General features: G+C 33.9%; 2 protein-coding genes across 4 annotated transcripts; one reads left to right on the top strand and one right to left on the bottom strand.

Annotated features, from left to right (window-relative positions):
• Nucleotides 1-301: 301 nt before the first annotated feature.
• Nucleotides 302-3074, top strand: LOC140867266 (F-box/LRR-repeat protein At4g14103-like). 3 transcript variants are annotated; one of them, XM_073272337.1, is made up of 4 exons: nucleotides 302-421; nucleotides 844-1810; nucleotides 2375-2518; nucleotides 2692-3074. In XM_073272337.1, the coding sequence occupies exons 2-4, from the start codon at nucleotides 860-862 to the stop codon at nucleotides 3004-3006; spliced, it is 1410 nt and encodes a 469-aa protein (XP_073128438.1). In that variant the 5' UTR covers nucleotides 302-421; nucleotides 844-859; the 3' UTR covers nucleotides 3007-3074. The 3 variants fall into 3 exon arrangements, with proteins under 3 accessions (XP_073128438.1, XP_073128440.1, XP_073128439.1); XM_073272339.1 differs by having other exon boundaries at nucleotides 2375-2508; nucleotides 2692-2858; XM_073272338.1 differs by having other exon boundaries at nucleotides 396-421; nucleotides 894-1810.
• Nucleotides 3075-4625: 1551 nt separating this feature from the next.
• Nucleotides 4626-7045, bottom strand: LOC140862396 (F-box/FBD/LRR-repeat protein At2g26030-like). Its single transcript, XM_073265417.1, has 3 exons — nucleotides 6068-7045; nucleotides 5379-5522; nucleotides 4626-4940 (listed from the first exon to the last, which is right to left on the bottom strand). The coding sequence occupies exons 1-3, from the start codon at nucleotides 7043-7045 to the stop codon at nucleotides 4626-4628; spliced, it is 1437 nt and encodes a 478-aa protein (XP_073121518.1).
• Nucleotides 7046-10560: the final 3515 nt, after the last annotated feature.

Genomic DNA, 10560 nt, shown 5'->3' with positions numbered 1-10560 from the left:
AACTTTTATTAAAAAAAATACATGTATATATCACTATAAAAGTTTTAAAAAAAAGTTCGCGAGCCAACCCAAGCCCGCCCCAGGTTGGCCCTCCTAAGCCCGCCTTTAGTTAAGTTGAAAAAATTTCAATCTAACCCACTTAAATTATGTGAAGGGGAGGGTCGACCTACGAGCCTGACCAAATTGACGACTCTATCGACAAGGTCTTTGTTAATTTTTGTAAAAATTCTTTCCTCGTTTTTCAGTGTTTTAAGTATAAAAATAAATTGTATAAACACATAATATTTGCTACGGTAATTTTGAAAAGCCTTGGAGCTTCACAATCACACTTGCATATTATATTATAGAAACTAAGCCCGCCAATTTTCATTGACAATAGCAATTAGGGTGGATTCGACTCTTCTCCCGCTCTGTTCGCCTGGTAAAGTTATAACCATCGCATTTATATGAGATTTTTGTTATTTTTATGGAAAAAATTAAAATTTCTCGTAGATTTTGTTTTGGTTTTGGTTTCATCTCTTCAAGTTCTTGTTTCAGTGGTCATTTGTTACTTTTATCTGATTTTTTTTCTTGCTTTCTAGATTTTTTTTTTTTTTTTTTGCCTTGGGAGAAATTGTTATCTGTACTCAACGATGCTCTTGGAGTAGAATTGCAGAAATGGACGTTTTGGGTACCTCTATTTGAGAAAAATGATCACAGATTTTGATGAGTTATTTTGCTTAAAAAGCGAATTCGTCCCACTTGTACCATTTTATTGAATTATTGGGTCGGTGCATAATAGGATTTACCCATTACATGTTATTTTGATTAGCAATTGAGTTCTACATCTTTGTTAATATTCAGGTTGGCTGTTAAAATTATGGGCGAAAGCATTCACATTGATAGCAATGCAGGTAAGAAACCTAGAATGGCTGATGGGGACGATGATGATGGCGAAGATTTTATTAGTAATATGCCTGAAAGTATTATTAGTCAAATTTTGTCCCTCCTGCCAATGAAGGATGTTCTGAGAACGTGTGTTTTGTCCAAGGATTGGGAGTATAAGTGGACCGGGATTTACAATATAGACATCAATGACGTGGATCGGTTTTTACTTAAATCGACTAGGAAGACTAGTGTTGTTAACTGTGTGGATAGAATTTTCATACTCTCTCGAAATTCAAATGTCAGAAGATTTCGTCTTTTGTGCCAGCAAAAGTACAACGCCCGTCGCATGATAACTTGGATATCTGCTGCATTGATTAGGAACGTTGAGGATTTGGAAATACTTTATAATTATGAAGGTGTTGTTGTCCCTCGTTGCCTTTTTGATTGCACCTCATTGACAAGCCTGAAGCTACAATTGCCTTGCACCTTCAGGCCAATCCAGAATTGGTCTTCCAACCTTAAAGTTTTGCATCTTGTTAAAGTTGAAATTCTAAACGAGCATGCTCCCAATACTATCCAACTAACGTTTAATTTTCCGGTCTTGGATACGTTTAAACTAGATAAATGCAAATGGTTGAAAGTGAATTTTGTGGAAATCCATGCTCCTTCCCTGACTAAGTTCTATGTAGAAAAGCACTCGGAACCTGAGGTGGATAGCTTCCAGATCAAGATTTCTGAAGCCAAGCTTGTGAAGTTTGAATTTTATGGCAATTTTCTAGAAAAGTTTGATCTAAGTGCATCATTGGTTTTTTGTGTGTCAATTGATTTTCGTGGATATGCACATGATCTTCAAGGAATTAGAAAAATTGGATTGAATGCTCGTCTCTTATTGAAGGAATGCTCAAGTTTAAATCATTTCAAACTGTCAGGTGATATCGTGGAGGTCAGTTTCTCTAATCCTGTTACACTCATTATCTTACATGGTCAGTACATCATATGCATACCCAAGAATAAATGAAAACCAATTGATATGTTTCCTACTTCTTGCATTCAAAGCTCTTTGGCATCCGGATCCCACCAAAAAAAAATGTTAATAAGTTGGATTCATTGCTCGAGAAATTTGAGATTGTAAATCTAGTGGATGTTTAAATATAGAGATTGAAATGTTTCTTGTGTCTGAAACATTGATAATATTTCCTAAGTTGATGAAAACCAAGTTGGCTTACTATTGATGAGATTATTATAACTTCATAACATGCGCCGGCAGGCACCCCACACACACACAGATATGTATGATTGTCTGAAGTCTTGTAATTAGTATCTTTTCAATTTTCAGAGCAAGGGATTTGAGGTGTATATTATGTCAGTTACTTTAGTATTTGTGAAGTCTTCTTTTGCTAATAGTAAAAGTAACATGGCAGCTAGCTTTAGTTTTCTTGTTCAATGAAATATGAAATTTAATGAAACCTTATTCTCACTAACTATGATATTTGTTTATCTGTGATAGGCAATCGTCCAATCAAAACATGGGCCTCCACTTCCTAAATTTAATATGGTGAAACAACTAGAAATTTCTTCAAAATGCAGCAACGAAGCTTTTCTGGAGTTTCTTCATTCGACGCCTTCTCTTGAACATATTAGGTTAGATATGGTAAGTTTGTCAACACCTTCCTGCTATCCACCTTGTCTTTGTTGTTCCATTTTTCTAAAGTGCTAGCAAAAGTAAAATTTTTGAAGTGTAAAAGACTGAAACCTTATTCTCAGTCGCGTCTTTTTTGTTTCCTGATAGAACTCTTGTTTAAGTTTATTATGTTTCCTGTGCAGTGGTCATGGAATGATTATGACTATGATTTAGTGGAGCTGATACCTTCCTGTATTGTGTCTCACCTTAACAAAGTTGAGTTTCAAGGGTTCAAGGGAGAGCGGTCGCATGTTCATATAGCAGACTTTTTCTTGAAAAACGCTGTAGGCTTGAAGAAAATGTATGGGCTCTCGAGGAGGAAATGTGAAGAAAGGCGAGCTGAAAAGAATTTCTGGGTTAGGCTGAAGGGGGCATTCGGGAATGGTGATTTTGAGGTAGGTTCTTGGAATAAAAATGTGTCAGATATGGCAGATTTTGAACGTTTTTATGGCCCTTGAAAGAAAATTCATTCAGTTTGATTTCCAACTTTATATAACCACTCTAATTTCTCAATTTCATTGTTAGTTACTTCCGCTTTTCCTTTGTTATAAACAAGTAAATATAAGGTTTTTGACAATTTTCCGTTTCTGTTAATGATACATGAGTTGTTCTTCTTTTTGCTAACTTGATGTCGTGAATCGATAGCATGCAGACTCTATAATGCACGTTATATGACCATAAATTCTAAAATTCTACTTGCCTTTTGTTTTTTAAATCAGATAATAACTCAAGTATCACGTTTTGATTGTTATTGATTGTTATAGAACATGTCAAGTATTGATTCTCCACAAATTTATTGTCAATAATTACACCAATTTATAAGAGTCAAAGATGCCAATTTTGGGATTGATCTAAATGGTAAAATCGAGCATCTGTGTTTGGTAAGCTTGATAGAAATATTATTGTTTTTTATCAGTCCACATCTGATGTTAGGCTCGTTAAGCTTGATAGAAATATTATTGTTTGGTAATCGAGCATCTGATGTTAAGCTTGATAGAAATTACTTGCGTACCTATCCATCTGCTTCAACAAGCAACCTTACCTTTTCCAACGTGAAAGCATATGTTGGAGATGGCGGTGACTTCTGTATTTTTTGGAACAGAACACCATCAAATATTTAGTTTTAGGTTGGTTATGATTGGCATCATCATATTACCATTTCCTAGGTCGGAGGATCAACGTGAGACTATATTTAATGTAGTATCATCTAGTAGATCGACTTCATGTCGTTCATGTATCTTATATACTGAATAAATATAGAGTGGATGAAATGTATATACGATTCAATTCTATGGCTCTTATAAATTGGCGTAACTATTGATAATAAGTTTGTTAAGAATCATTAATTGTGTAGTAGTCGAAATGTGATGTTTGAATTAATGCATGTTGTAAAATGTGCAAGTTTTGCGTTTATAAATTGACTAACATTTGATCCTCCTTTGGTACTATAGAGTTGGTACTTAGTATGACTAGGGAGGGAGAAAAATATCGAATTTTCGGTATACCTGATTTATCGTATCGAAAAAATATCGAATTTTCGGTGTACCGAAAATTTTAGTACAATAGGATAACAATACCGAATCTTTTGGTATGGTAATTGTATGAAATTTGGAACTTTCGATATATATCGGTATACCGAAATATCGAAACAATATAAAAAAATTTAAAAAATATATAATATTTATAAACAATAAATTTTAAAAATTTTAAAAATATAAGGTTTTTTTTCGGTATAAAACGATATATATCGATACCGTACCGAAATTTCGGTATGCTATTTATATACATTGAAATTTTCGATATACCGATAGTTTTGATACGGTATTGATCTAACATTTTTTTTATACCGTAAATTTCGGTACGATATGATATATCAACCGGAGTATGACCGGAGGATCTACTGACAAAATCTGTAAAAAGAAGCAAATTTATTTATTACATGTATCATTTATTTAAAAAAAACAAAACAAACTGAAATTGTACTTGTTTGAACAAAGGGAAAACGGAAGTAACTATCAATGATACTGGGAAACTGGTATGGATGAAGTTGAAAATCAAATCAAATGAATTTCTTCCATCAAATCCCAAAACAACGTTCAAAATCCGCCACAGTTGTGACGGTTCTTCTGGACGAACTCACCGCGAAACCGCCATCCCCAAAGACCCGCTTTAGACTAGTCCAAAAATCCATTTCAGCATGCTGCTCTTGAGATTTCTTTCTCAAGAGCCCAGACATCTTCTTCAGCCCTTGGGCGTTTTTCAACAAAAATTCTGCCAAACGAACTTGCGGTTGCTCTCCCTTGAACCCATTAAAATGAACGTCGTTAAGCCGTGACACAATGCAGGGAGGTATATACTCCACTAAGCCATAGTCATAATCTTCCCACAGCCCCTGCAAAAGAAACATATATAATACTTCTTTAAGTCAAGGGAAAAAAAACTAAAAAGCAAAAAAAGGAATAACAATTAAACTGAGAAACATTGGAGGAGGTTCAGATCTAATCAATTACACTGAAAATTTTAAATTTTATTCTCACTTAAATAAAGGGAACAACGCGTGGATATCCACTCCGCGACAGTTTGAACAAAACCGTCGCTACATGTAGTCATGTTTTTATTTGAAAGCAAAACAGCACACAACGATGGTTTTAAAAAAACCGACGCAAAATATAGGGACGCAACCGTCGGTAAGATTTGCGACAGAGAATATTCAAACGATATTCAAAACCATAGCAAAACCGTCGTTAAAATGAGCGACGGTTTCAACTGTCGCAAACCTCCGTGTTTTTTTTCCTTGTAGTGGATAGCAGGAAGGTATTGACAAGCTTACCATATTCAACCTAATACGCTCAAGAGATGGCGTTGAACGAAGAAACTCCAGCAACAATTCGCTGCTGCCTCTTGTAAAAATATCGAGCTGTTTCACAGTATTGAACTTAGGAAGTGAAGGCCCTTGTTTTGATAGGATGATTGCCTGTCACAGACAATCAAATGTTGTAGTTAATGAGATAGTAGTATATATAAACCTCAAATTGGAAACATGGCAATTACAAGACCACCAAACAATCATATGTGTGTGTGTGTTGCATGTGCAGTTATAATCTCATCAGTAGTAAGCCAAATTGTTTTTCATTAACTTAGGAAGTTTTATCAGTAGCTTTTAGGTTGCATTTGGAGGCAAGGATTTAAAATCAATCCCACTTGTTTGGTTGCTAGCTCCTGAAATCCAACCATTGACTAGTGCAATGAAATTCAAATTCCCAGAAAACAGAGTCATTCGGAATCCTTATCTCAAATCCAAATCTTTCAATCTAAATACAACCTCAATGTTTGAAAAATCTCTAGTAGTAAATCCACCATTTTAACATTGAATTTTTTGGTGGGGATTTGGGTGCCAAAGAGCATCGAAAGCTGGATATAGGAACCATATCAACTCGGGTGAGACAGTTTTACGACTAAAAATGTGCTAACCACATGTAATGTAACGTACGAGGCGTAAAAGATTAAACAACTAATTACCTGCAGCATAGAACCTGATAGTAGGATATGAGTTAAGCCTGAGCATTCTTTCAACAAGAGACGAGCATTCAATCCATTTTTGCGGGTTGCTTCCAAATCGAGTGCAAATCCAAGAAAATCAATTGATGCACACAAGAGCGACGATGAACTTAGATCAAACCTCTCCAGAAAAGAACCACGAAAGTCAAACCTCTCAAGCTTGGCTCTGCAAATCTTGATCCGGAAGCTATCTGGTTGAGGATCAGAGTGCTTTTCTACATAGAGCTTAGTGAGGGATGGAGCATGGATTTCGACAAAATCCACGTTCACCCATTTGCATCTATCTAGTCCAAAAGTTTCCAAGACCAGAAAACGAAACACCAGCCGGCGAGTACAGGGAGCATGCTCGTTTACAATTTCGACTTGAGCAAGGTTGAGAACTTTAAGGTTTGAAGACCAATCCTGGACTGGCCGGAAAACGCAAGGCAATTGTAGCTTCAGTGTTGTCAATCTGGTACAATCGAAAAGGCAACGGGGTACAACAACACCTTCGTGATTATAAATTATGTCCAACTCTTGGACGTTCCTCATTAACGCCGCAGATATCCATGTTATCATGCGACGAGTGTCATACTTGTGGCGGAAGGAAAGACAGAACCTTGTTAAACTGGAATTCCGGGAAAGAATGAAGATTCTATCGACGCAGTTAGCCACACTTGTCTTCCTAGTGGATTTAAGTAAAATACGATCCATGTCATTGATGTCTATGTTGTAAATCCCGGTCCACTTGTACTCCCAATCCTTGGACAAAACACTAGTTCGCAGAACATCCTTGGTCGGCAAGAGGGACAGGATTTTACTAATAATACTTTCCGGCATATTACTAATAATATCTACGTCAGCTCTGGCTTTCTTATCTGCATGCTTCTCCTCATCACCCATTCCAGCTGCTTTCAGCTTATAATCTGCATTTCTATCAGATTGAATGCTTCCGTCCATTGTTTTACCAGCCAGCCTCAATCAATATTAACCAAAATCTATAACTCAGTTAAATCCCATCATGCACACACCCAAGAATTTAAAAAAAAAAAAAATATGGTTCATGCATGCATGGGGAACAAGCGGCACATCCTAGAAAATTCGCATTTTTTAAAGTAAAATCACTGCATACAGATTAAATTTTTATATATATGCTAGTGCATTGGAGCAGAAAGGATCATACCGCCATTTGAATTCAATATATTAATATGAGGGTCATACCATGGTTTAAAAAATTACCCAGAGACTAAATGCAATGTGAAATGTTGAAAATAATTTTTTTTTTAAAAAAACAAAGAAAAGAACGAATGTGAAATATATGTAGAGTTAAAATTAATTTGACACTTGAATTATTGGTTAAATAATAAATTGATATATTAAATTTTGTTTTTGGTCTAAATGGTACATATCCACCGGATTTCAGCCAATTTCTCGTGAAATTTAAATAAAATGTCTAATTTTCCTTTTCTTACAAAAAAATACACATTTTTTAATTATTTTTTTATTTTTTATTAGATAAGTTTTTATGTACTTAATTGTTTGAAAAGTATTAAATAAATAGTGATTGTGATAAGACAATGAGTAATAATAAGATTTTGAAATTAATCAATTTACGTATCATTCTTCGAATACCATGAATCAAAGTTTCATTTTTAATATAAAAATTATCAAAAAAAATTCAAAAAATTGAAACTCTGACTGCATGCTCAATTTTGATGAGATTTATGTCCATCATCTGTCAAATAAAATTTTGATACAAATATAATATTATTACATTATTTTTTATTTATCATAAGACTATTATCTCCTTTCATCAAAATTTTGTCAAAATTCGATTGACATGTACTAATTAGACCGTTAATAAAGGTTTATGTATCAATTTGACATTTAACCAATAGTTCATGTACCAAATTTGTACTCAATACATATAGACAGATTAAGGATCACAATTTTGGTTAAAAAAAATCGGTCTCTCTTTTGTCTCTATAGACATATTAAGGATCACATTGTCATTTGAATTGATTATATTTATATGTGGATCAAATCGTAGTTTTATAAATTATCGAGAGACTAAATTATAATTTAAAATGTATTTTTTTAAAAAAAATAATTTAAAACAAAAGTAAAATATCAATATAATGTAAGATCAGTTTTGACAAAAAAAAAAAATTGGTTCTCTTTTGTCTCTATTAGACAAATTAAGGGTTTGAATTTGTTATATTTATACCAGCATCTCGTATCATAATTTTAAAAATCATTGAAGAACTAAACTGTAATATAAAATATTGAAAAAAAATTGAAAATAAAAACAAAACAAAACAAAAGTGAAATATCTGTATCCATATAAGGGCAATTTTAGAAAAAAAATATTGCTGTCTCTTTTGTCACTGTATATGTTATACAGATTCTTTATATATATATATATATATAATATCTGTATCCATCTAAGGGCAATTTTGAAAAAAAATTTGCTGTCTCTTTTGTCTCTGTATATGTATATGTTATATATATATATATATATATATATATATATATAAACACACTCTTACAAAGCCACGCATCCACCACGCCCATTTCTTACAAAAACCAAGAAAAAACAAATAAAATAGAAGAAATGATCCCTAACATGAGAACTTGAAGATATAAAACCAAAACCATAACAAATTAATCCACGAGGGAATAAAAAAAAACACACACAAAAAATGAAAATCCGGCCTAACCTTTACCCACGAACTGACATAGAAGATATCGTCGTTTTTCAACGCAAATGAGGTTCGTAAAAACAGGGGGTGTTGGCTGAGTGTTTGCTGCAACGGTGTTGTGAGAATACTGTGATATATTGTTTGGACATGTGGTATATATATATTGCTAGTATGAGACTTGACTTTTCTTTCCTTTTCTTTTCTTTTTGGCTCATTTAATGTGTAATAATTTTTTTTCAAAAAAAAAAAAAAAGATACAAAGAATTTAATTACGATTTTCTAACCTTTGCACATAATCCAAAAGACAAATAAATGCTCCTGCCTATCATTTTATTTGAGGGGTAAAACTACATTAATGGCCTTCAAATTATATACTTTATTACAAATTAAAGGGATGTAATTTGATTATGTTAGCACCTTCAAAACATTTTGGCAGGTCTCCAACTCACCAACTCAACCCGTCTATTTTATGTACCGGGCTGAAAATGAACGGGCCAACCCAACTCATTAATTTTTTTGGCTGGATCACTAATTAAAGTACACTAATCCTATCATGCATCAACCCAAAAATTGAATAGACGTTGGCTGAGGAAGGTGTTTAGGAATGGTGATATTGTGGTGGATTTTTTGTCTGTGTGGATAAAAGACAATGTAAATCTTATTTTAAGATGGTAAATTGTGATTCAGTGGAGCTGATAACTTCATGTATTGTGTCTCACCTTAACCAAGTTTGTTTTTTTAAAAAAAAAAAATTATAACCCGTGTTTTTTAATGATACAATAATTCAAACATTACTTTTCGTACATTTGTTGTTTTATCAAATTATTGTTAACCGTAAATTTTTAACCATATAGCTTGAATCAATAAATGGTATATATGTATATATGCTTCGACTATTGTCACAATTCTATCCACTGTTGTCACTAACAATGAAACTTAGAATTTTTAAATCATATATACGTTTCATCAGGTGTATCCCTAACACTCATTTAGCATAAGATACATGATAGACATGAAGTTGGATAATTCGAATTTCTAAAAAAAATAAAATAATAAAACTGTTAAAAAAAAATTTCTTGACAAACTTAAACTAGACCAAGCTAGCTAGGATGATTATTGTTTCACCACGGGTTTGGGGCCTTGCGGGTGTCACCCCCGAATGGGGTGGATTCATGAAAAACTCAAATTCCCTGAAGTGAGGTTGAGTGGATGTAGTAACCCACACTTTATTTTATGAGATTAAATGATAATACATGATTAAAAGATTATTATTCTAATTAACCAAGCGTTTAATCGGATTTGAAATAAGAACACAAGGCTTCAGAACCCACGAAGAGTTCTAAATCAACAAAGTAGCCTTTGTGAATTTTGGAAGCAGAGGGAGGTTCGGAAGATGTGAACCCAAGATCGGAAGGTTCGATCAGTATTAGACCATGCAGTGTAAGAGGTGTCAACTAGACACGGACGTGGGAGTTCAGAAGATCCGAACTCAGGTTTTCCTTTAGGTGCAAAGATGCACAAGACATGTCAATGCATGCATGAGATCTCAACGTCTGATGGGTAGTTCGGAGCTTCCGAGTAGAGTAGTTTGGAACATGGCATACATTCGCAGTTCGAAACGTCCGAATGAGGGTTCAGAAGGTCCGAATTCCGCATATAAATAGGCCATCTGAGATTCAGATATCTTGCCAATTCACACACTTTCCCTCTCAATTAATCTTGGTGTTTCTTAGGGCGTTTCCAGCCTTATAATCGAGGTCCAAGAAGTAGGCA

Source organism: Henckelia pumila, chromosome 4, assembly GCF_033568475.1.
Source record: "Henckelia pumila isolate YLH828 chromosome 4, ASM3356847v2, whole genome shotgun sequence".
Taxonomy (NCBI): Eukaryota; Viridiplantae; Streptophyta; class Magnoliopsida; order Lamiales; family Gesneriaceae; genus Henckelia; species Henckelia pumila.
Note: the sequence above shows the minus strand (reverse complement) of the source record. Positions and strands in the feature narration are given on the sequence as shown.

Excerpts from the sequence above, each read along its gene's own strand:
- LOC140862396 (XM_073265417.1), bottom strand. The coding sequence starts at position 7,045 with ATGGACGGAAGCATTCAATCTGATAGAAATGCAGATTATAAGCTGAAA. Across the intron at positions 5,523-6,067 it reads TATCAGGTTCTATGCTGCAG|GCAATCATCCTATCAAAACA; the intron begins GTAATTAGTTGT and ends TGTCTGTGACAG. Across the intron at positions 4,941-5,378 it reads AGCGTATTAGGTTGAATATG|GGGCTGTGGGAAGATTATGA; the intron begins GTAAGCTTGTCA and ends TTTCTTTTGCAG.
- LOC140867266 (XM_073272337.1), top strand. The coding sequence starts at position 860 with ATGGGCGAAAGCATTCACATTGATAGCAATGCAGGTAAGAAACCTAGA. Across the intron at positions 1,811-2,374 it reads TGTCAGGTGATATCGTGGAG|GCAATCGTCCAATCAAAACA; the intron begins GTCAGTTTCTCT and ends TATCTGTGATAG. Across the intron at positions 2,519-2,691 it reads AACATATTAGGTTAGATATG|TGGTCATGGAATGATTATGA; the intron begins GTAAGTTTGTCA and ends TTTCCTGTGCAG.